Source organism: Zeus faber (assembly GCF_960531495.2).
Source record: "Zeus faber genome assembly, chromosome: 14".
In the NCBI taxonomy this organism is placed as follows: domain Eukaryota; kingdom Metazoa; phylum Chordata; class Actinopteri; order Zeiformes; family Zeidae; genus Zeus; species Zeus faber.
Genome location: NC_137200.1, coordinates 19,455,479 through 19,481,299, shown reverse-complemented (window position 1 = coordinate 19,481,299; position 25,821 = coordinate 19,455,479). Strand labels below are relative to the sequence as shown.

Sequence of the window (25,821 nt, the reverse complement as noted above, 5' to 3'; positions counted from 1 at the left end):
ATATGGAGTTCGGTCGTGACGGCGGTTCTAAGTGGACGTGACGCGCCGTCCACGCGAGCCGTCCGGCGCACGCGGCTCTCTCCCGGGGCGGTCACGAGGTCGCCCCGGCGGCACGCGCGCGGCGGGGGGGGGGACCGGGGCGGGTCCTCCCGCTGTCCGCGAGCCTGGAACCGGCAGGCTGCGCTCGTTCCGTCCCGCGTGGGAAACCCTCTTCCGAAAACCCAGCCCCCCCCCCCCGACCCCGACCGCGACCCCACCCACCGAAAAACAAGCCACGACCCAAAATGACACCCTGACGCCGGGGCGCCCGGCCCCAGCCCTTCACCGAGCGGCGTCGCGATGCAGGGTCCGCAGACGGAGCGGCTCTACAAGGTGCTGGTGATCGGGGACCTCGGCGTGGGGAAGACCTCCGTCATCCGCCGCTACGTGCACCAGTCCTACTCCTCCAATTACCGCGCCACCATCGGCGTGGACTTCGCGCTCAAGGTGCTCAGCTGGGACTCGGAGACGGTCCGGCTCCAGCTGTGGGACATCGCAGGTGAGATCCCAAATGCACAAGTCATTCGTGTGTTGACGTGTGTTGTTCTATAATTGATGTAATTTATTATATACAATTATATACAGTTATAATATAATTGATCTTCTTCTTCTTCTTCTGAGTCCAGCCCCTTAGGGTTAACGAAAACTAATGTCAGTAGTCTGTGGATGTCATGGATAATATATATATTTATATATATACACACACACACACATATATAATAATTGTTTTTATTAGTAGTATCATTATATAATTTTATATATATAGTAATAATAATAAAAATCATTATTTATTATTTTTAATTTGTAGTATTATTATTAGGGGATTGGTGTAAGAACAAGCCAATGCATATTCGCGAATAAATTGCCTATTTGGGTATCTTCTATCATCCCCGCAACATGCACGCATGTGCAAATGACGGCTGGCACCGGTCACATGACATTACATAACGTTTATTGTGTACGTGTCTTGAGATATTTTCATTCTTTCTGTGTTTTTAGGAAACACTTTTGTTGCGCTATAGAAGTTGTCGTGCTTTTTCCTCCGTTTGCACTTCACCATGAATCCTCCTCCAAATGTTGTCCAATTTAGATTGTAATTTTAGCCTAAGTCATGCAGCCCTACTTCAGAATGATAACCGCTGCTAGCTGTGGGAACCCGCCGGAACGAATTAACTTCTGCAGTCAGAAAACACACCGGAACGGAGAGCCAGAGCACTCCCATCCATTGAACTTTAACGAAGGGGTGACTACCCTGCACCCTGCATATTACTGCCTGCACCTACATTTATTCTTTGTTCACTAATGCCGCGTCTCAAATGGCCGTGATCTGGAACGAGCTGGAAACATGAAACTTGGCCCAATATCTGGAAAGGATGTGCAAATGCTTCCCAAGAAACACGAGCCCAATCGGCTAGATGGTGGTTCTGTAATTAAGGCCCAAAAGCACAAGTTTGGAAAGGCCATGCCCCTCTCACCTTGACTCCGATTTACTTGAAATTTGACACACAAGTCCAGCTCAATGTGCTCTACAAAAATAGTCTGCCATGATGGATTTTTTGCAAATTTGCATTATTTGAAAGACAGTCATCTGAATGGACTTTTTGTATTCTGACTGTATCAACACCAAATTAGGTATACAGCATTTCGGAATTGAGATACACGTTTCTATTATTATTATTATTATTATTATTATTATTATTATTATTATTAAAGGTATAGCTGTTATGTTTTGTCTAACTTTTCTGGTTGAATGCCTGTAAGTGCACTCTTTTTAACCCTTTATTTAACCCAGGGCACAGACCAAACATTAGGGAACCATCGGGGACATTCTCATGAAAGAGACTGGAAAGAGACATCATTTTCTGAATGAGTCATCTTATTGTCATTCTTTTTGAATGTTTAGAAAAAAATAAGTCCCCCCCCCCTCTTTGCGCAGGCAACACTCCTCTCGCTTCTTATATTTCTTTGCCCCCCTCCTGTCCGTCTCTCTCGTGCGCACACATATTTTTTCGATTCAATGAGACAAGTGTGCTCTCATTCACGCAAGGTATGCTGCCAGATCATGTGAGATAGTGCCATGTGAGGTAGATTGAAAGGTCACAGGAGTATCATTGTACAGAGAGAACATCATTACGCAACCAGACACACACACATACACGCATGCACGCGCGCACACACACACACACACACACACACACACACACACACACACACACACACACACACACACACACACACACACACACACACACACACACACACACTCTATGCCAATGTCTTTCACTTCCAAACCATGGAGGATTGTTTCCCCTCTCACTCTATTTCTTTCATCCACAATACAATATTTATACAAAGGCTCTACAGGTACTGCCTACTTTTCTTATACTAAACTTGATCACTCACTTAAGATGTTTGCTGTGTGAGCCTTCCAGCCCCTGGAGATCCGGCACCTAAAATGAACATAATAATTATGTACACTCGCACAGGTCTGAACTGCTGATTACGCAGGCTTAGCAGTATAGTACACACCCTGGGGACCTGAGGGTTGCCCCAACCTGATCCTACAGCGCCTGGTGTTATTTCCACCCCTGACCACATGTACCGTGTGTACACGCAACACAGAGTGTGTAAATAGTAATGCTAAGACGACTTATACTCACTTTAATACAAATACAAACCCACAGATACACAACGAAACAAACAAATACTAACATGTGTAAAAGGGTTTCCAGGGTTTCTATGCTGGAACACGACATCGTTCCCAGGGATATATTGGACAAACAACTGATTCTGGTTGTTTTGCCGCAATCGGCATCCCAAGACTGTAGTGATCGGGATCCTGCATTCCTGCGAAATAGAGGAGTCCCATGGTCTTGCTCGGTCCCGACCAGACGGTCAATGCAGCCGTTTGTTAGCGATGGGTATAAGCCCGGGTCTGTGCTCTGCCTTGTTTCGCAGGGCAAGAGCGCTTCGGCAACATGACGCGTGTCTACTACCGCGAGGCCATGGGGGCCTTCATCGTGTTCGACGTGACGCGGCCCACCACCTTCGAGGCCGTCGTCAAGTGGAAGGAGGACCTGGACACCAAACTGATGCTCGCTAACGGACAGAGCATCGCCACCGTGCTGCTGGCCAACAAGTGCGACCAGGGCAAGGACGAGTTCGTCAACAACGGCGTCAAGATGGACCAGTTCTGCAAAGACCACGGCTTCGTGGGGTGGTTCGAGACCTCCGCTAAGGTGAGACCCCCTTATTCAGTTTTAGGGAGTCACCACTTACCGACCATCCCTGCAAGCAGCGGAGACGGATAAACCTGATGGCTCAAATCACCATTCTTTTTTTTTTAGTTCAGTTTGTTCATTTATACCGCCGATGTGACCTAGAAGTGTCCAAATATCATATCAGTGAATCATATCATGGAAACTTGCTCCGCGGGCAGCGCCCAATCGCGCCCGCTAAGAATCTCCCGCTCGAGTCACTTGCAGATTACACGGTGGAAAACATCCCCGCGCAGCCAACTGGAATTTCATATCCTCTTGGAAAGTGGTTCAGTGGGACAAATCTAAGGGGGGTGGTGTAACAAACTTAAAAGCAAGACAGGAATGTGACATTTTAAAATGCTTTGGTGGCACACAAAGCTCCATCTAATCTTGCATCTCACAAACCTAAGCTTATTAGATAGACATGGACTCGGTCTTTGTAAATAGAGATCTAATTCCACTGTGATGGGGAGAGAATCTCCAGTTAGTTCAAGAATATCATGAGGGTCTGTCCTTCCACATGTACCACGACGTACAAGTGGAATCCTGACTTTTAAAAGGCCTTCATTCGTGCATTTTCTGTAGGCGCTGAAGTGTTCCAACGGCCAGGGCGCACTGCCCGCTTTATGCCGTGAAGGTTCAACATTCCAGGAGGTCATAGGTCAGGCAGTGCGAAGCACGAGGGCTCGGCCGCACCAAAGAGTGTCTAGAAGAGTTAACCGGTGCAAACAGATGTGCCGGCTGCAGGCGTGAGAAAAGTTGTCTGAGATGACTCATATGCGGGAGCACACGCAGGCCTACGCGGAGCGCCGTTCACGCCCAGGCGTCGGCGACTCACCGCGGCCTGTAACCACCACCCCTGCATGTGCTGTGTGTCCACCGCCACTAAATCACAGCCCATCCAGTCCACCATCTGTTAAGGAAAGGTTTAGCTCAAGGAAAACTCTTCTAAACTCATCATCGATCGATTGGGAGTCGACCCCATACCGGGGCAGTCGCGACCATGTTCTTCGGCGACGGTTGCCCCGTTGCGTGATTTTGGTAAACCCCCGGGTCACTGGGACCCAATAATCGATTTTAAAAATTGCGATCATTGGGTCCCAGTGGTTTTCCAGTGATGGAAAAACAAGGCTTAGACTAAACTGTTTTCTAATTAAAAGACAGTGACACTAGTTTTTGAGGACTATTGGTTTCAAGCTTTTCTGCCTTGACCCGTAGCTGGATGTATGTACTTTCAGATTATGTCGAGTTCGGACCACGTGATTTCGAGCTGATTTTCCGCTCGCCGACAGGTTTTTGTAGATTGCCGAGCAAAGCCCCCGATCGGAAGGAAATTAAAGCGCGCTCCCGCTCAGGGGAGCGCGTGGCACAAACTGCCGGCGAGACATCAAGCAGGTTTAACATCTGGCCGTGTCGGGATCGAGTCGGGGGATGATGCAACTAGTTACAGCCAATGAGAGCCGTCACGGAGTGAGGGTGAGGGGAGGAGTCGAGAAGGAGCAACTCCGGCGTCAATTCTCGCGCGTGTTTTCGTGACAAAACGGGGTTTGGAGACACGACGGACTCGTCCTCCTGGTGAAAGACGTTGTCATATGTGACCCCCTGTCGCCCGATCAGTCATGTAGCGTGCAAACCCCAAAAGATTCCCCCGATCATAAGACAAAAAGTTGCGTAGCGTGAGCAGCACAGCGATCTGCGATCAAGCCCCGTAGTGCGTGCACGGCATTAGCTGCGGTTCTGAAGGGAGATAGACGCCGCTCATCTTTGGACGGACCTTTCCACCTTAGAGGGCTTGTGCACGGCCGTAGCTAGTGAACCTTAGACCTTTCCACTTCCTGCCGCCCACCTCGCGAAACAATGACTAACAGGAAATGCAAAAGTGGGTCACATACGAGCAAACTTCTAGCGACATAAGCAAACAAGAGAGTCAAGACAATTGTGTTGTGGTAAAAAAAACTGTCTGTCAGTTTGTTATAGTTTCTGTTTTTAAGTGGGGCATGTGGCATGGTGCCGCTCGCAAAAAACATTTGGCTTCTCATATTATTACTGTTTTGTTACAGTGTGTCGGCTGTGTGGCTATGCCTGTTTATTCGGGCGGATTTATCCTTATATTCCTCAATGTCAAATGGCGGAATAGAAGAATAATTGTGTGTGCCCTGGAAAGTAAGTTTTTTTTTTTTTTATGGAATGTGTAAGTATAGTCACGGCAAGGGCCCCGCAATAATGGCAGCCCGGGGCCCCTGTGGGGCCTCAAGTTTGCACTGCCTTACAAAACAGCATTTTATCTCCGTCCTGCAGGACAACATCAACATCAGCGAGGCGGCCAACTTCCTGGTGAAGCACATCATGGCCAGCGAGCACGACATCCTGAAGTCGGTCGTGCCGGACACCATCTCGCCTCAGCTCGACCCCGACCGGCCGATGAGCTGCTCCGGCTGCTTCAAGCCCTAGAGGAGAAGGGAGCACCCGCTGCGGTCGGAGATGCTGTCGGGACACGGCCCCCCGAAGGGGTGAACACAGATCTCTGTCGGAACCACAGCTTCGGCGGCGCTCGCGGTTCGAACCGCAGTAGCCCCCGCCCGAAGAAAATGTACCGTACGTTTGATGACGCCTTTTACCGATCTTTTTTAACCCCCTGTGGAGAGCTGGCGGCTCACCTATTGGGAGACACGTTATGTCATTCTAAACGAGACCGCCCAAGCGAGTTCGTCGGACCAACTCAACAGACTAATCCCAGGTTTGCTATTGACTCGTGTAAATGTTGCACATGCGTACCTTGATGTGACGTCTCCTTTTTCTAAAATATTTATGCCTAACAATGTTATATATTTTTTCAAACATATTCTATTTTAATGTTAACGTCAGTGTCAAGAAATAATATGTTACCCGCGGTTGGCCATGAATTCCGAGGGATGGTGAACCTTCCTAAATATCGAGGGGAAGGGGAATATCAACACGGTAGCTGTGGTTTCCACTTCCCCACCAATTAGCGGATTCCCCTGTCCATGAGCAAGGTTCACCCAGAGTTTATCCTCATTACCGGTGATAACTGCATTCGGCATTGGCAAACGGACGGACGGTTGCGGCGGAGACGCACTCACACTTAATTCAGCTGCGGACTTTATTAGGCTGGGATGCCGCGACAAACACAGTCAGAGATGTTGTGATGAAAGGCTCTGCGTGGGTATTTTTCTCAGTCTCTGGGCCAGGGATAGCGTTACTAACCATTTGGCTCCAACGTTGGACCGTCAGAGTGACTTTTCTATCCCAATAATAAGTTATTAATGCTTCTGATGTATTTTCTTCAGTGTTAAAGTTTGATGCTTGTTTTATGGACTGGATCTCTATCCTCAAGAATTGATTCCAGTCCCCTCGCGTGCTCCCGTTCCATCCTCAAATGGGGGCTTTCTGACGCCGCTCCGCCCACTCCGCCCACTCCGCCCACTCCGCCCGTCCTTTCTCCTTCATCTCCTCTCCACAAGCCGACCTCTTTAAATCCCTTCCTCTTATAGGCCCCCTTCTATTTTCTCTCCCGTCTAAATCCAGTTCACCGCCCCGTCCTCTGATCCACGCACGCCCCGTTGCTGAAGCCCAGGGCTGTCGAGCTGAGGTGCGACGCGGTTATCGATCTCGCTCGGCAGGAAAAGGCAGGCTCCGCCTCCGTGAGTCTCCAACCCGCCTCCGTCCCCCCGACGGTTTGAAGGTGCACCGGCTGGTGTTCCGCCCGTTTCCTCCCGCTTTCCCTCATGCAGCAGGACTTTGGACCTGATTCCAACCACATCCGGGAAGACCGGGAAGCGTGTGCTACCGACCCGGGGAACCTTCGGGCAGCAAAACTCAAAACACTCACATCGTTGTTTGCAAAGTGTTCAAAGGACTGCGCCCTACTGTGACGCCCCTGTGTCTGTAGACCATAGAGGTTCAAGTGTAAAGACCGATGCTTATTCCCAAGGTCGCAGTATTTTCGGGGTTCAAGGACTATGACGCCATGCCGACTCTTTTTCTCTGTCTATCTATCTATCTATCTATCTATCTATCTATCTATCTATCTATCTATCTATCTGTCTGTCTGTCTGTCTGTCTGTCTGTCTGTCTGTCTGTGTCTGTCTGTCTGTCTGTCTATCTGTCTATCCATCTAAGTTCTATCTATCTATCTGTCTGTCTGTCTATCTATCTATCTATCTATCTATCTGTCTATCTATCTATCTGTCTGTCTGTCTGTCTGTCTGTCTGTCTGTCTGTCTGTCTGTATCTATCTGTCTGTCTGTCTGTCTGTCTGTCTGTCTGTCTGTCTGTCTGTCTGTATCTATCTATCTATCTATCTGTCTGTCTGTCTGTCTGTCTGTCTCTATCTATCTATCTATCTATCTATCTATCTATCTATCTATCTATCTATCTATCTATCTATCTATCTATCTATCTATCTATCTATCTATCTATCTATCTATCTATCTATCTATCTGTCTGTCTGTCTGTCTATCTGTCTATCCATCTAAGTTCTATCTATCTGTCTGTCTGTCTGTCTGTCTATCTGTCTATCTATCTATCTGGAAGGGAATGCACTTTGCATTGTTTATTGTAATGAATCTGATGAGACAAGTTGCAATATCTGTTTCCAAATCTTGTATCACACCAATATAAGTTCTCAATGAAGAATGTTTGCTCCTGCGCACTTCTTGGATGAATGACCACTGAAATACAGCGCACGAGTTTATAGCCAACACCTCAATATTTCGGTATATTCCTGATACCTGTATAGTATGTATTATTGTGTGTGCATGCGTGCGTGTGTGCATGCGTGTGTGTGGGCTCCCAGGTTCTCATTAGGAAAGCCGCATGACCGACTGAGTGGATGATTCTTTCCCTTTGGGATTGGATTTAGATTTGAACGTATTGCCTGATCTTAACTCACAAATTCCTCCCTTCTTTCTTTCTTTCTTTCTTTCTTGCTTTCTTTATTTCTTTCATTCTTTCCTTTCCCTTTCTTCCTTTCTTTCTCTCTTTTTCTTTTCCTTTTCAGTCTGGCAACCATCGCGGAGCAGCATTTGAGCATCGTTTATGGCCGTATATAGATTCCAGCATCATCCACTTTCTATGTCACGCGTTTTCCTCGCAGTTCTCACACTCGCCTGGATGCGGCCAGAAAACCGCCCACCGGAAAAAAAACAAAAAATAAGAAACCAAAAAAAAAAAAAAAAAAAAAAAAAACACCCACATGTTGGCTTGGAGACGACGAACAAACCAACAAGTGGGAAAATAAAACGTGTGGGAGAGGAGAGGAGAGTGCGCAGCAGAGGAGTGAAAGGAACAAAAAGTGAAGACGTATAAGGAAGATGAGATGAGACGAAAGATAAAGATAGAGGTAGAGGGGAGTGTGGAGATGGGAAAAAATAACCCAGGGGCAAGCGAGACAGCAAGAGCTCCTAATCAACACACACACACACACACAGTACAGATACAGTATCTCCTGTGTTTTGGAGCTTCTGTGGTAAAAAGTTTGATGTTTTTCGAATCATATCATATGCAGTAGCTCGTGTGGCGCCATCTGTATTTCAACGTGTCCCGCTGCGTGTTGGTTTGCTTGGACGTCCAAAAAAATGAAGGAACAGATTGAGCGGAGGCCACGGCTACCAATGGTAGACATACCGTCGAATACTATGTGTACAACGCCCGTCTCGCTTGGAGATCGACTGCAAAAAGAATAAACACAAATAAAATAAATGAACAAATAAAGTGTTAATAATAAAGTGTTGCCCAACTTGATACGTGGAAGTTAGAACCTCAGGTGCCTGAGGTTGAAACGATCTTCTCGTGCAGGGTGACTTTCTAGGGGGCGGCCTCGGAGCCCAGATCACAAGGCCCACTTATCGGCCCGTTGTGACCTTTCACCCCTTTGGATCTCCTCCTCCTTCCTCGAATAATAGGCTTGTTACTTAAGCCGAACCCAGACCGACCTCCTTCTGGATTATGCAATGGATTCATACGTCGTACGAGAAGGGTTTAGCGGGATTACACTTCTAGCGCTCGAAACTGTCGTCGCCGAGTGTGAGTCAACAGCAAAGAGTAGGCTGCGCGCCGCGGAGACTCAAAATAGCAGCCCTTTTTCCGTCCATCTTTTTTGCCCGCGGTTTTTCCCGGAGAAACACGGGCGGGTTCAGCGCGTTCTGCCGCTCCGAGTCCGGATCCGAAGCCTGTCGAAACGAACCTCCGGTAAAGATCGACCCTGTAAACGGTGGAACTGAATTTGAATGCCAACACTGGAATCCTGGGAGTAGTAGAACAGTGGTTCTCAATGTGGGGTTTGGGGACCACCTGGGGTCCTTCGATGGGTTCCCCGGGGGGTCACCAGCAAAACGATTAATAGTTTAACGTTCTTTTGCAGGGCATTTGCACCATGAGGGAATGTACACTCATGGCGGTTTTGACTCTAGATTCACTGTTTTCCCCCTAACTAGAGTACAGACACTTAATCACACCGAACAATAGAAATCTAGGAATTACTCTGCTTTATGGTTGTTTTTTTTCTCCTTTGCTGAATGTTTTAGAGGTCACCCCTTTATTATTAACAAAAGCATGTATTATAAGTGAAGACTTTGTGAAATTAAAGTGTTTTGAACCAGTTTTGAATGTAAATGTATAAATGTTGCCGAAGGAAATATGGCTGCCTAAAATCCTCAATACAAAAGAAATATGCATATACTTTTTTTTCCCCACTGAAAATCATCACAGAACTGCTCGTGCTTTGAGTTTTAGCATACTGTACATTACTGCTCCGCAAACACTTTGACGACGCACTACCACCAGAGGGTAGTGAAACGGCTCCTTTCCCACGGCAGAATGTTAGTGTGACCATCACGGATTTATAAAACTTGAAATGAAATGAGACGAAATGAAATATGTACTGAGTACCGAAGCAATCATGAAAATATAATTGAATAATCATGTCATTAAACAAATTGATATAATATCTGCTCCCGCAGAGGAAACCCCCGATCATAAGGCTACTTAGTATATTGCTAAAAAAAAAATTCAATGTCTTTGGTTTCAGGGTCAGGGGTGTCGCTTGCTGATGTTACTATGGCGATGATAATCAACAAAATAAACCGATAAAAGGAGCAAGAGAGAAGCCCTAGAAGGCGCAAAGAGAACACGGTTTTTTTTTTTGTTGTTTTTTTTTTTACATCAAACAGTCTGACGCATTGTGGAGTCCGGTGGAGAATCCGGTGAACGGCCTGCGGTCTGTTTGTCAGGTTATTCTTATCTGGTGCAGGTGTGCAGCCGCGGCTCATACCAACGGTACGGCGAGCACAGAACAAATAATATTATCGCTGCAAGAGGTAATGTGTGTAGTAGTTGTGGACCGAGGGAACACCTGAGAGATTTATTTTGAGTCGGCATTACAAAAGTAGAGCTCTTTGGTGATTAAGAATTGTCCATGTAGCCCTGCGCCATCAGACATCAGGCCTTTCTTTCCACCTCTTTCCACCTGCTTAACCTCAAACCTGCGCACTGAGTATACGAATGCTGGTCATCTTGCTCCCTGCCGGTGGTGAAAAGTGGCCGTACCTAGTTCCCTCATTAAAAGTCCGTCGGTAAGTGAACTAAATCGACCGTCCTTTGTTTTCAATGCGTTTCCAAAGTCAATCCGCACAAGTGTTCTGAGGAAAAGTGTGTCCCGTGAGCGTTGCTCTTCCCTGGCGACCGACGTCCCGGCTGGCTTTTCGGACGGAGAGCCCTCGATGGCGTCGCCGCCGCCGGCGGACGCCGAGGAGCCTACGTGGAGTCTCCGCGGGGGATGAGGCAGGAGAGCGGGCAGTCCGGGGAGGAGTACTTGGCGAGGACCTGGAGCTGCTCCGGCTGGAGTCTGGCCTCGCTGCACAGCCTCTGGCACAAGGCGGAGACGGTGTGCCGTTCTTTCAGCTGCATCTGGCTCAGTCGGCCCTTCTCCGCCAGCAACCTCTGCTTCTCCGCCCTCTGCGACACACACGCGCACACACACACACATTGATCAACAGACAGGTGACAAATTAAAGGACAAACCAACATAAGGGTGTGTTGCGTAAGCGTAGGCGTGGAAGCGGAGATCCTCTGGAACTACAAACGATGTCTCCTTATTTGGTGTTTTGGTGATGGTGGAGAGCACTGACATCAGGATAGAGATGTTTCACCATAGGGTAAAGGTTATCACGCAGAATGACTTTGTATTGACTCTTCCCTCTATCGGGGACAAGTGGACCCAAACCATGCCAGGAAAACACACATTATGCGTGTGGCGGGCAAAGGGGCGCCGTCAAGCACCGGCTGCGTACCACAGCACGCTTCCCTCTCCACGCCGCCGCCAAACTGCCTCGTGCGGGAGTCTCGTGCCCACAGGTAAGGGAGACGGGAGGGAGACGGGAGTCTTTCTGGCCGTGGTGCGCCAACACATGTCCCCTTCAGAAAAGGTACGCTGGCCACAATCATACATAACGAATGATTATTATTAAAAAAATCACCACCGCCTCACCAGCTTGTTGATCTCACACTCCAGATTGTAGATGCAGTCCAGCTTCCTCTTGCGACAGCGCTGGGCGGCGATGCGGTTCTTGCTGCGTCGCCTCATGCCGTGGACGAAGTTGAGCTGCTCCCGGGTCAGGCTCTGCTGCTTCACCAGCTGCTGGAACTCGCTCTTGCTGAGGTCCATGACCCAGTCGGCGGAGAACGGCAGCTTCACCTGGCACGACCCCGGGACGCGAAACAACACTACGATCATTCAAACGCCGCTGATGCGGGGAGGAGTTGTGAGGTCACTAAGAGGAAGGATCCTGTTTTTTTTTGTTGTTGTTTTTTTTTGTTTGTTCGTTTTAAGTCTGCATTAGGAGAGATTGGAAAAATTGGAAAAAGCCAGCGCACACTGGTGGCCAGATGCATTTTGTTTTACGGTGAATGTGCCATCTTTTTAATGGCAGAAATAAGGACATTTTCTTTCTTCCTTCCTTCCTCGTTTTTTAAGAAATAAGAAAAATAACATAGTTGAGCACTGGCTTAGGTGTTCAAGCATTCAAGAAATAACATCATATTCACAGTGCGATTGATTATAAACAAAACTAAACCAAATTAAATATCAAAAGTAATAGTAATAGCACTAATATTAAAATGAATAGTACTAATATTGAAAGGCTTTCAGTGCTTAATTAAAAAAGCATTTGTCTCATCATCTTGATGTCATTTTTGACACCACGGTGCGTACAGTATATCAAGGGTTTATTTTCGCCACCAACCCGGGCGAGAACATGTTTGAATGGCGTTATGCAGCCCTGTGTCACAGACTAGTATCAGTGTGAATGTGTTTCCACAGTCGAGAGTAGTAAACTCATTTCGGGTGATTTTAAGGAGGCTGCAACACGAGGGATCAGAAAACAAAGAAAAGGAAACAGTGTCAACTGACTTGGATTAATGTTAATTATTACAATTTTCATCTACTGGAAACCCAGGTTGAGCGCATGTTATTTCCATCGGTAATGAGTGACTATAGTAAATATATGCCCCATAGTTATAGAGTATACAATAGGTAAAACACACACACAGCGCGTGCACGCACACGCACGCACACGCACACACACACACACACACACACACACACACACACACACACACACACACACACACACACACACACACACACACACACACACACACACACACACACACACACACACACAGATATAATTACGACCTTCAGTTCAGTCCTTTAGGTGTGTATACGATTTCACAGCCTGAATTTTCCCTGTGACGGTGAAATGAGATTAGCCAAAATATTTTTAACCCAACCTGTTCCAAAAGGTTTAAATGATCATGTTCATTCTAGTTGGACTCTGAACAAATAAATAAGACCTCACACCACCAGACACACACACACACACACACACACACACACACATACTGGGTGAATGATTAACTTGTGATGCCATAGCATAGTTATTATTCAATAAACACAGGCCCCCTTTTGCCTAGTGAGTCTAAAACTAGCATGAATAAGTCATGCTGCAGCGGGAAGGGAGAATTTACTCCAGAAAGACCGATATGAACCTGAGAATCACAAACAGTGAAAGAGACGATACATGACAGCGGAAAGGGCCCGATAAACCTTAAAGTGGAAATCCATGAGATCGTCCGTGTTGGGTGGATTACGCTACAAAGCCCTGTAATTCCACTTGAAACGTGGTGCCGTTGGTTTTCAAGAGTGTATGGTTCACCATACGCTGATATATCAAACCCGAAGGAACTATCTTTTACTTTATGTGTGCCCGAAACTTTGGAAACAGAGTATAGAGGAGCACCTGCAAAATGTAAATCCATTAAATGGCTGTTTCTTACAAAGTGTCAAATATTGGATTTTCTGTACAAAATAATGTCACGGATTACCACTTTAAGATAGGGGTCGTGCTGTTTTTAAAGGTTTTGCGGTTGATACTAACATGTCTGGCCTTGTCACTGGGCGACGAGTCGTCTCCCTCGGTTTCGGTTTCCGAGTCTCCGTTCTCCCGCAAGCGGAGCGGTGACCCGCAGGGGGGCGGTCGACTCGGCTCCCCCGCCGCCTTCCATTCCCTCCGGCTCGGGCTCAGCCCCTGGAGGAAGAGGCACGAGGAGCCAGCGGGCGGCGAGCCGAGGACGACGCGGCGCCCCAGCCAGTCCAGTGACGGATCCCGCGCCACCTCGTCCCCCGTCTCCGAAGCAGAACCGCCGTCGGCCTGCCGACAAGGGAGAGGAGGGCATCGGAGAACGATGGAACCCAGTTCGTTGGCCAGGTGCCTGGCCACCTCCATTTCTGCGCCGCTCCTCTTGTCACTTCCCATTACTCTTTCTGTGTTCAACTCCTCCTCAATCTCCAACCCGCGCTTGTCGTAGCCGCCTCCTCTCTCAGTCGGGATTTCTGACGCGCTCACCTCGCTTCGCTCCCGCTCCACCGTTTGTAAATGCCCGCATGCCGCACAGTCACCTGCTTCCTTATCCACCGTAGCCTCAGCGACAGACCTTTCTTGCCCCGGTGACCCTTTGCATACATAGCCATCGACAAATGCCTCCTGGGGGTGATGGTGCAACATCAACCCCAATGACCTTTCACCCGGCACAGGTTCTCTGTCACCGGACAGGCCGACAGCAACAGCACCCATCCCTCGTTCCTTGCCATCCCGCCTTCCGTTGCTTTCATCCGTCTCTCTTTGAACCTTATCATCCTTTCGTGTCTCAGAGCTCACTCCCTTGTCAACATCCTGTGAGTCTGTTCCAGCTCCTTCCCCTGGCTCTCCCTTTGCCGCCTCAGCGTCATCCCTGGATCTACAGCCACCGGAGCAGGACGGGCGACGGAGGGGGCGGGTCTCCTCCGCCGGCCGGCGAAGGCTTTTCCCCGGGCCGCAGGCCTCCTTCCCGCAGGCCAGCTGGAACTTGCGGTACTTTGGGGTCTTCAGAGCGAAGGCGTCCGAGCCCCCGGCTTGTTTCTCGGCCACGGAAGGCGAGGTCGCCGCAGCGGTTTCGGGTTCCATCTCGCGCTTTGTTGATTCGTCATTCGCCGAGCCCACTTCCTGGTCGGACGACGAGCGAGACGCCGGTTTGGCCTCGTTCTCCTCGGCCGGTGAGTATTCATGGTTGACGCTGTCCTCCGCCTTTGACCGCTGGCGCTTGCCTTTCTTCTTACAACACAGCTTTCTCGGAAGGGGAGCGAAGCCTCTGGCTCCGCTGGCGAAGAGCTTGGGGAGAAGAAAGTCAAAACAAGCCTCGTCCAGGTCCCTGAAACCCAGGACGGAGGCAGCGTTGCGTACGTCGAGGACGTTGTCCTTGCCGAAGAGGAGCTTGGACGTGTAGGCAAAGTTCAGCAAGGGTTCAAAGCCGGCAGCCATCACCTGGAGAACAAGCACAGCAATTACCCTTGAGATAAAACCTCAGCGATATCAGCTCAGATCAAATACACAGCCTGTAAATCTGGTGTTCAACAATATCCATCCAGGACCCGTCCAAAGAAGATCGTGATTGTCATTCTTGCCACTCTGGAGATCACAGGAGGAGGAGAATGCATTTATTTTCGGGGTTTGACGCTTGTTTAAAAAGCCAACATGGAGGCAAAGGGTACATCAGACAGGAATTTGGCATGTGATATTGGTGTTTTCCAGAGTGCTTAGAAAGGCCTTCAAGCTTATCCTTTTAGGTTATACACTTGTTTCGTGTTGTTCTGTGATCACCCGCAGCTACTTTTGGTTTTTGACCCCTAGTGCTCTCGAGGGCCCCCCCTCCCCTGTATCTCATTTGGCTCTGCCCATGTTTAACTAAAGCGCGATAGCATTATTGGCTCTTATCTCACCTCCTGGGGCAGGGTGATGACGGCCCCTTGCCACGTTTGGTTAGAGATCCTGCTGGCAAAGTACTTGCTGCAGGAGGCCAGCACTGAGCCGTGGGCCCCGAAACTCAGGCCCCCCACCGCCACCGTGACGTCGCACAGCTGACCCCGCCGCCGCTGGTCGTCGAGGCGACGCAGCACATTGCAGGGGTGCGACTTGGACTCGAACGCGAAGGCGGACAGCCGCCGGCTTTCCGCAGACATAGCCGCCAGGAGAAGCCTGCGTGTGGAAATGAGAAGTCAAGAAGTCAGGGACAAAGACAAAACCGCACGCGCGCACATCTCTTATCTGCAAGCCTGCCCGGAGTAACACATTCAACTTTTGTAACTCAAGGTGTACATTAACATATGGTTGTAGGGGATGTGGTATTATTGCAGAGAGACCTTGACATACCTTACAAAGCCGACCTCATGTTTCCGGTTTTTAGCCTCTGACGTGTGAAGCACAGCGGACGCATACCAACATAAATATTCCCGAGCGGAATGCCATCCGACTAGACCTTCTCCTTATCAGGAAAAAAAAGGGCTACGAACCAAAGTGAGTTTTGCTCAATGAAGTAGCCCGACAAACGTGTTTGTGTGTACTTAGGCGAGAGAGAGAGAGAGAGAGAGAGAGAGAGGGAGAAACAGAGCGAGAGGGAGATCAAGTGCCATTGAGAAAGAGGCAGAGAAAGAGAGAGAGAGGGAGAGAGTGTGTTGTAACAGCTCTGGGTGTAACAGAGCGAGCGCTGACTCACTCACGACCTGCTGATAAAGGATGAGCCAGCAGTTCCCGTCAGTTCCCCCGTCCCGCCCTCAGACGAGTCCCGTAAACCGCTGGTTTTAACCAAGAAAAACCCTCCGCCGCTCACGGTAATTCCATTGCCGGATTTGACCGTTAATGTTATCCCCACCACCGAACCCCGGCTGCACACGTGTTTTAAGGAGAACTTGTTAGGAGGAAGGAGTTGAACCGATCTAACTGACCTGGAGAATTAGAAATCAGTGACTAGTCCATGAATCCAGCTTCAGCGGTGTTTGGCTGTATCAAGAGCGAACCATCTGCTTCTCCTTTCTCATGTTACTGTATGTCGGAGGCTTCTTCTTCCTCTTTCTTATGTACATCGTCCACGCCTGTGTGCGTGTGTGTGTTTGTGTGCGTGTGTGTGTGTGTGCAACACAAGGAAGGAGAGCGAGTGAGAGTGAGAGAGAGAGAGAGAAAGAGAGAGAGAGGGAGGGAGGGAAAGAGTGAATCGGAGAGCATTTCAAATGTAGTTCCAAAGGCCGTGAGAAGGGAATTAATCACTGTTTCTTGCTCAGAAGACATTAATGATCAAATAAAAAGTATTAAATATTAAATAAATTCCACAATTACATTGAAAATATATAATATACATTTATAATATTGAAATAATAAAATACAAAAAATGTTCAATGAAATAAATTAATAATTAATTGGCCCGCCTTCAAAAGGGAATAATTTAAAAATTATGACATTCATATTTTTATTAGAACTTTTATACCATGCTTCCAACAATTGTTCTCAACCCTTTTTTTTTTACAGCCTTTCTTTATGTTCCACAACCTCAAACGCCGGCGTATTTCATTCTGAAGTGTTGTTCTCGTACGGAATTGGCCACGACAGCCATGCGCATTAAAACATGGAGTATTCAAAACACAGGCATTGGATTGGCGACGTAACGTTTTATACATTACAACAACAAAAAAAATCCCCAAATAAGCGTGAGTGCGACATTTGGAAACATCACATGATTCAGTAAAACGGGGAAGAGGTGGGATGGCTCGAGCTCTGCTGGCCAATCACGGACGTTATGTCACAATAGCTGGGCCGACGTGATCCGATCTTCGAGAAAATAAAATAAAAATAAATAAAGCAAATGATAAAAAAAATAACAAAAAAAAACATCACAATGATCCTGCTGGTGTTACAATAAAATACATTTTATTCATAGAAGAAAAAACATAGGCCATGTTTAAAGCCCCCGCCTCCCAACTTTCTCCACTTTTCCTCGCCTGTGGCCACAACTTCTCTACCTCTAACTATTCCACTATTTTCAAGGATTGCCGCCGCGACGGGATCTCAACGGAACAGCGACGGCGTAAACCGAAGGGTTTTGGATAGGTGGGGAAAACCCCCCCCCCCCGTCCTCAAACACAGCATTTGGACCACATCCTGCCAAATTTGGCTCTCTTTGGACGGTCTCCGGGGGAATCCGGGACCGGAGACAAGAGAACTCGTGGAGGCTGAACAAGGTAGAGGAAAGACGTTGCCACGGCAGCCGGCAAAAAGCCGCCGCGTCGCCCCGCATCGCGACACAATGTAATCTTTGAGTATGAATCGCGTGTAAAGCCGCCGAGGTGCCCTTTCGCCGCAAAAAGCGCTTTCAGGTTTCGATACGATTGCAACAAACGCTCGACGGCCTTCACGTCACTGTGTCCGTGGTTGATACACGTGGAAGGAAGACACGACGTCTCTCTCTCTCTCTCTCTCTCTCTCTCTCTCTCTCTCTCTTTCTCGAGGGATCTCTGGCCCTTGCGAAGCCGGCGGGGAGGGGGAGTCAACAGTCGCCCGGCCCGGTGGGACCGGTCCGGCAGAGCGTCTCCAGCTGCTGAGCGCGCTCCGAGTGGGCCGACGCCAGCGTGTGGTTCTCCTCCGTCAGCAGGCGAAACTCCTCCTCCAGGCGGGCGATCTCCACGGCAACCTTCTCGTCCTCGACCAGCTCGGCCAGCAGTTTACGTCTGGGGAGGGTGAGAGAGCGAGAAGGTGGGAAACGCACCCTCGCAGGAATACTTTTTCAATGCGTTCCCGTGTTTGTTTTCCCTGGTGTAACCCCGCTAAACAAATAAAGAAGAACAACTTCCCACTGGCCACTGCTCCGGGGGGGGGCTGATGTAGCTGATGTAGCCCGGCATAGTGTTAATTCAGAGAAGAGCCTTTGGACTCTGAATAGCCCGGATGACGTGTGGCACGCCTCCAGGACGGAGACGTGTGGCTGGCGGTGTTGTGTTACCCCCTCGTCAGGGCCAAGTCGCATAATGGCAAAGAGCAGTGGACCGCGCTCGGCGAGCCACACATGTTTCGTTTGTTCCTCCGTGAGGCGACCTGCGGAGGAGGCCGACCGCGCTCGGTTCTGTGAGTCGGCGACACCGTGGTCAGCCGCTCCTACAGCTGAGTCACGCTGGTTCACCGCTTTTGCAATATCGCGTTGGCCATTTCGCCTGTGATGTAGCGCGCTGCCATAACAACACCAGAGCGCTGGTTCCACATATGCTGAGCTGTTAAATAGCTCAGTGTTTACGGTACATTATGTGTGTGTGTGTGTGTGTGTGTGTGTGTGTCTGGTGTGTGTGTGTGTGTGTTTGTGTGTGTGTGTGTGCTTCATAAATGAGACAGCTCATAAATGAGTGTAAAAACAGCAAACCGAGTGTTTGTGCCTTCCAGATTAATGCCGTTATTATTTAAACTCAACTATAACTGCAAGCCATTAAAGAGTTTGCTTCAGCACATGGAATAACATGGCTGCGCTCTATTTAGGAACTTTGAAGGGGTGTCTATGTATGTGCATGTGTGTGTGTGCGTGCGTGCGCGTGTGTGTGTGTGTGTGTGTGTGTGTGTGTTGTGTGTGTGTGTGTGAGTGTCTGTGTTTGTGTGTGTGTGTGTGTGTGTATGTGTTATTTTCAAGGCTAGGGCCTTGAAAATCCCTCTGCTAAGACTAGCCACAGCTGCTGAGGACACAGGGGACACACTGTTTAAGCATTGTGTGTTTATGTCTGTCTGTGTGTGTGTGTGTGTGTGTGTGTGTGTGTGTGCGTGTGCATGTGTGTACGTGTGTGCGTGGATGTGTGTGTGTGTGTGTGTGTGTGTGAGGGAAATAGAGTGTGTGACAGAGAGAGAGTGTCCAGGGCCGTGCACCACTTACAGTATGTCTATGTCTTTATGTAACTATAGTAGTGCTGGCCAACCAAAGGCCTGCCAATGGATTCATGGATGGATCCAAATTTATTCATTAAAAAAAAAAGAATATGTATAATAAATGAATAAATAAATGAAAAAAACATCTTAAATACAAACCAATATTTAAAATTATATATATATATATAAAAATATATATAAAACTTTGTTAGTTAAAACGAAAAATTCTTAAATTAAGCCTGTATCAATGATTTATTTTCATCATGTTAGAACAGGTTGAATGAAAATAAAGCTTTTATACCATTCTTGGAGAGGTGCTCTGTGCAAGTAGTTGTTCTAATTACATTGCACACATGCAAAACATGGAGCTACACACCCTGTCTGCGGTTAAAACGGGGTTGTCCACCACTGAAATAGTGCGTGACAGAGAGCGAGTGTCCAGGGTCGTGTACCACAGCTTATGTCTGCATGTCTTTATGCAACTATATGTCTTACTGCGTCGCGCTTCGGATGAGCACAATCACTATTCTACTGCACTGCATATGGAATCCAACCAAATTCATCTCACATTCTGCCATCTTGCTTCACTAGAAAATGAAGCACTCACCGTCTTACATCCTTGTTGTTTAACAATAGTAATAAAGTCAATTATGACAGCCAACAATTAGATCTACTTATAAATGATCATCATTTATTTTGCATCGTTTGACTTTGGCAGTGTGCTGCAAACAAAGACATGTTTAGACATTGACTCAGTAAGCTAGAAATATAGAAGTGATGATTTGAAGGAGGGATGGGCCGCTTAAATAGGTCGGCCCAAGAGGGCTGGAAGCGGCGGGGCGCTGTCGGGTTGTTTGACAGAACTAGCTCTGAAAGCCACGCCCAATTTACTGAGAAATTGTGATCATTAAATATTATCGACGTAGGTTCATATGCAGGCACGATATTTCCTTGATGTTGTCCAAAAACCTATGAATAATAATAATAATTTGTGGAAGTAGGGAGCACAGTGACAAATGAACCACACTGATGGATCGTGACTCTGACGTGATCTGAGCAACTATGGATACAGCATACAACTACAAGTTTGCAGTGAAGCCCACGTCGAGTGAAAAAAAAACAACTGATTACTGAGTCTGTTCGGAGACCCGAATCGATCTGAGTAGATAAAGATTCCCGTGCTGGACGTGGAAACGGAGGCGGGTCAGTGAAAGGGCCTTACCGGCGATCCTCCAGCACGGCGATCTCGTGCTTGACCTGGTGGAACTCGCGCGCCATCTTGCAGTGCTCCCTGTAAACCTGCACACTCTCTCTCAGGGCCACGCAGGGGGGAACTGGCTGCGGAGAGAAGAGGAAGGTGCATTCCACACATGACAATCGATAATATAAAAAATTCGAAAAAACAATATGACAGTAGCAAACGCCGAGCGATGTGGTGCATGGAAGGCAACGTATCAAATCCAGAGGATACATCCCATTTACTCGCGCATTATGTATTTCGACCAATATCCTGCTAAGTCGATGGCTATGAAGGCTTTGCTGTGGAGACGTTCCGCCATCTTGCGTGTCGTTTATTCCTCAACATTTTCAGTTTCATTGAAATATGAATTGTGGCAGATTTCAAATCTTCAGCTTTCCAGAGCAGGTGTTACAATTTCAATCACTTTTTTCAAGGTTTGCACTTTCACGGAGTGAAACATCTGACATCTAGTGGCTCCATCCACGCAGAACACTGAGCAGTCGCCACGTGAGGCCCAAATTATAGGAAGTACTTTGTTTCTGTACTGAAGTGCATTTTCAGTATCGGTACTTGAGTGTAAGTACCTAGTGTCTGTACTTTACAAACTTTTGACTTTTACTCCACTACATTCCAAAGCTCATTGTATACTTTATTTTGTGTAGGGTAGTGTAGTGTAGTGTATTGTAGTGTAGTGAAGTGTAGTGTAGTGTAGTGTAGTGTTGTGTTGTGTAGTGTAGTGTAGTGTAGTGTTGTGTTGTGTTGTGTAGTGTAGTGTAGTGTAGTGTAGTGTAGCGTAGTGTAGTGTAGTGTAGTGAAGTGTAGTGTAGTGTAGTGTAGTGTTGTGTTGTGTAGTGAAGTGTAGTGTAGTGTAGTGTAGTGTAGTGTTGTGTTGTGTAGTGTAGTGTAGTGTTGTGTAGTGTAGTGTAGTGTTGTGTAGTGTAGTGTAGTGTTGTGTTGTGTAGTGTAGTGTAGTGTTGTGTAGTGTAGTGTAGTGTTGTGTTGTGTAGTGAAGTGTAGTGTTGTGTTGTGTAGTGTAGTGTTGTGTTGTGTAGTGTAGTGTAGTGTTGTGTAGTGTAGTGTAGTGTAGTGAAGTGTAGTGTAGTGTAGTGTAGTGTAGTGTTGTGTTGTGTAGTGTAGTGTAGTGTTGTGTAGTGTAGTGTAGTGTAGTGTAGTGTAGTGTAGTGTTGTGTTGTGTAGTCTAGTGTAGTGTTGTGTAGTGTAGTGTAGTGTAGTGTAGTGTAGTGTAGTGTTGTGTAGTGTTGTGTTGTGTAGTGTTGTGTTGTGTAGTGTAGTGTAGTGTAGTGTAGTGTTGTGTAGTGTAGTGTTGTGTTGTGTAGTGTAGTGTAGTGTAGTGTAGTGTAGTGAGTGTTGTGTAGTGTAGTGTAGTGTAGTGTTGTGTTGTGTAGTGTAGTGTTGTGTTCTGTTGTGTAGTGTAGTGTAGTGTTGTACCTGTAGTCTCTGCTCAAGGTCTGGGAAAGTTTGAGAGAGGTCTTCCACATCCTTTACATCTAACAGGACACAATGAATAATAATTTAACAAATGATTAAAATGATTTTTATTTATTTTGCACGGTTTGAGTTTGGGCGTCTGGGCTCTACAGCTCATCACTCCCGGCGAGGTTTACAGCAGACACTGACATACTGAGTGAGATTTAAATATCGTAGTGATGGGCTTGAATCCCCCCGTAGGATAGAAGAGTGGAACCCAACAGGTGGATGCAGGGGAGGCGGAGGGAGCGCAGCAGCGCCGCAAGACAAGCAGCAAAGCAGGTGGAGCAGGAGGCACTGGCTGCTGAAAGGGGACGGCCCATAAGGGGCGTGGAAGCGCGTGGCGCCGTCAAGTTGTCTGACGGCACGAGCCCCACGAGCCGCGCGTCATTTTTGTCAGAACTGAAGGATAAAAACAATCAAAACAAAACTCAGATCCTTCATACGACAATGACAATCAATTCACTTCAATAGCCAAATTGCCAAATTCTCTTGATAAAAAAAAAAATCGTATTTTTTTTGATAACATCAGCCCCAGAATTTCTCCTTTCGCATTTGTCTCTGGAAATAATAACCTTTATACCAATTCTGAACCATCATCATCAGTCTTGTCCTTTTTTTATGCCTCTGGTAGTGTCTCTCCCTGTGTCACAGCCACCAACAAAGCACCGCGGGGGCCCCTCTCCATGTCATGCAAGAGGCCCCTGCGGTGCTTTGCTGGTGGCTGTGACAGAGAGAGAGAGAGAGAGAGAGAGAGAGAGAGAGAGAGAGACAGAAAATCGGGGCCTCTTGCATGACACCACAACGCAGCATTACACTTATAATAAATGAGCCGCATTGCCAAACCAGACGGACACACTGCCAGCCAGACGGACAGAAACGGAACGGGTGTTATCGCCAACCGCCAGTTATGTCCGCCCGCCCCCCTCCGCCGCCACCCTCCGCCCCCCCTCCGCCGCGCCCCCTGAATTGTGGAACACATGTGGAGAATCCTGGGATGATGCAAGCTTCTAAAAATGGGTATTAGAGGGAGCCATGGGGCCAATTATGATGAGGAATAAATACAGCGCTCATGCCTGGGATTGACATAGTGCAGGGTCAGAAACTACGCCCGGCATGAAGTCATGGGGGTTGATCCCCGGGCGGAACACAAGACTCATGCCCCCCCGCCTCTCCAACCCCCCCTTCCCGCTGAGAAACATGAGTCCGACGAGACAACAACATGCTCTGGGGGATATCCAAACTTTATATTTGGAAGCCAGGGGCGTCTGATAGTGAGCCAGAGCCCACAATCTTTGAAACTCAAAATGGGAGCGTTACCGGACTTTATCAAAGCCCTTTTTGTTTGGGGGGGAAAAAAAACGAACCCAAGAAAAACGCTAATAGGCCTACAGAGATGACAACCCTAAATAAATTCTTGTCGAAGTTGGAGATGCCGGATTTAGATTGAATGTGGTTTATGCATGAAGGAAAAAAACTCAGAGACGGCCGGAGTGGAGAGCCGAGCGTTAACTGTTGATGAATGTAGGCAACGGTTCTAAAAGCTGAACAGTGAATCAGGCGGAGGGTCGGTGTAAGTATTACAAGGGAAACCTGACTCTACTATAGGAAAGCTGCAGCTGCCACCACAATGCAGTAAAATACTGTGACTGACAGAGCCCGCACCATAGATATGGCAGGGTTTGTGTGTGTGTGTGTGTGTGTGTGTGTGTGTGTTAAATTGTGGGTTAAACAGTAGGTTTGTATATTGTAATAATAATAATAATAATAATAATAATAATAATAGTAATTAACATAGCTGCAGGCAGCAACACACAGGGTCCAGTTTAGTCGTGTTAGGTATGTATTACAGTTTTCCGTGTTCTGTGAAGCGCGAGTTACAATGAACGCATGAGTTTACGAGTTTTACAAGTTTACGAGTAACGCCACATAGCTTTTTTTCCCACTCGTTTCAGAACTTTTTTAAAGTTTTTATGAGATTTGCTTGGTCTTTTCTTTAAACACGAGTGTGACTAACCTCGAAGGATGGATGTTCTGTCCACTCCTTCTTTACTGACTGGCGATGCGACTTGGTCGGGTCGCACTGAGGAAAACCTGTCATGATTGAGGCGTCGCTCCGAGTCCGCCTTGTCCACTGCGAGGGTTCAGGCGGAGGGACGCTGTTTTTTTTTTACATAGATTTAATGTTTTTGGAAATAAATTGTGTATAAATAAAGACCTGTTTACTTTAAATGGAGCATCTTATTTTTCATGTGCATTTATCACTGTGGACTTATGTCTCGATCAATCACTCTTACATCACTGAATGTTCCTCTTGTGTTCATTTTAAAGGTCCCTCAAGAATGGCGTCTTAACAATTACCATCGTTACTGGACCATGCAGTGCGGGTACAAATGAAAGGTTTTTAGAACTTCCTGCGGTGCGAAAACTCCTTATGTGACTGATTATAGTTTTCGCAGTTTTTGTAAAAACGCAGAACGAGTTACACTTTTCAGAGTTTCCTTTAAACACAGCATCGGTTCAAGTTGTCTGTCTACGTGTGGCAAACGCAGTGCGGTCCACACGGCGCAAGTGGGTGGGTGTGAAAGACGAGAGACAAAGTTGGACTGATATAACTTCGGGTTATGATGTCACAAAGGGCCCCGCTCCTCAAACTCATCAAATCGTGTCAACGTTCTTCTACTTCTACTTCTACTTAGTATTTTGCTTTTTTTCTGCTCCAAATGTACATCAATATTGATCAAACTCGAACAACAAGATGTCTGAAACGTCCTGGTTCTAATGAGACCTCAACCATGTCTGTGTGTACTGCGGGTACTGAAGCCCTGTGGGCTGGACCCATGAATAAAAAATAATAAAAAAATAATAATAATAATAAGAAGAAGAAGAAGAAGAAGAAGAAGAAGAATAGAAAATAAATAATAAAAATAAATAAAATAATGAAAAACATTACAGTTATTATCAATTATAATATCAATACTACGACTAAGACTATTAATACTACCGATAATAATAATTATTATCATTTATTATAATATTATTATTATTATTATTAGTAGTAGTAGTAGTAGTAGTAGTAGTAGTAGTAGTAGTAGAAGAAGCAGCACCAGTATTAGCGTTAATACTTACGTAGATTCATTATTGTTGTTGTTATTTAAGTTCACTGTCATGCCAGATTTTGTGGCACTGACCATGCATGGGCGTGTGTGTGTGTGTGTGTGTGTGTGTGTGTGTGTGTGTGTGTGTGTGAGTGTGTTTGCATGTATGTACATATACATGCGCACGTGCACACATCCCTGCACAGATGTGGCTTGTTTATCAACGGGCTGTGGTCCCACGAAAATAGAGGGAGCACCTGTTTGAGCCGTGTGTGTATGTATCTGTGTGTTTGTGTGTGTGTGTGTGTGTGTGTGTGTGTGTGTGTGTGTGTGTGTGTGTTTGTGTGTGTGGGTAAGGGGGCGGGGGGGGGGGGGTGTCTGTTTTGATGGGAAGAATGTGGCACATATTGGCA

The 25,821-nt window shown here is 47.3% G+C and overlaps 3 protein-coding genes across 3 annotated transcripts in view; 1 reads left to right on the top strand and 2 right to left on the bottom strand.

Moving 5' to 3' along the window:
- The first annotated feature begins 302 nt into the window (after positions 1 to 302).
- rab38b (RAB38b, member of RAS oncogene family) lies at positions 303 to 6,836 on the top strand. Its single transcript, XM_080014416.1, has 3 exons — positions 303 to 538; positions 2,998 to 3,278; positions 5,598 to 6,836. The coding sequence occupies exons 1-3, from the start codon at positions 340 to 342 to the stop codon at positions 5,748 to 5,750; spliced, it is 633 nt and encodes a 210-aa protein (XP_079870542.1). The 5' UTR covers positions 303 to 339; the 3' UTR covers positions 5,751 to 6,836.
- A 4,236-nt stretch (positions 6,837 to 11,072) lies between these two features.
- Positions 11,073 to 16,082, bottom strand: bach1b (BTB and CNC homology 1, basic leucine zipper transcription factor 1 b; the record flags this gene model as incomplete). Its single annotated transcript, XM_080013498.1, has 5 exons — positions 11,073 to 11,273; positions 11,806 to 12,012; positions 13,757 to 15,178; positions 15,634 to 15,889; positions 16,078 to 16,082. 5 exons carry the CDS (start codon positions 16,080 to 16,082, stop codon positions 11,073 to 11,075), a joined length of 2,091 nt encoding a protein of 696 aa, XP_079869624.1.
- Positions 16,083 to 17,400: 1,318 nt separating this feature from the next.
- The window catches only part of map3k7cl (map3k7 C-terminal like), a 9,581-nt gene continuing 1,160 nt past the window's right edge, over positions 17,401 to 25,821 (bottom strand). The window contains exons 3-5 of the mRNA XM_080014417.1: positions 22,272 to 22,330; positions 20,805 to 20,920; positions 17,401 to 18,408 (exon numbers count right to left, since the gene is read on the bottom strand). Coding sequence (XP_079870543.1) covers positions 18,228 to 18,408; positions 20,805 to 20,920; positions 22,272 to 22,330 — 356 coding nt within the window. The 3' untranslated portion in view covers positions 17,401 to 18,227. The remainder of the gene's footprint in view (positions 18,409 to 20,804; positions 20,921 to 22,271; positions 22,331 to 25,821) is intronic.

Coding starts and splice junctions, on each gene's coding strand:
- rab38b (XM_080014416.1), top strand. CDS start 340: ATGCAGGGTCCGCAGACGGAGCGGCTCTACAAGGTGCTGGTGATCGGG. Junction 539..2,997: donor CCAGCTGTGGGACATCGCAG/GTGAGATCCCAA, acceptor CTTGTTTCGCAG/GGCAAGAGCGCTTCGGCAAC. Junction 3,279..5,597: donor GGTTCGAGACCTCCGCTAAG/GTGAGACCCCCT, acceptor TCCGTCCTGCAG/GACAACATCAACATCAGCGA.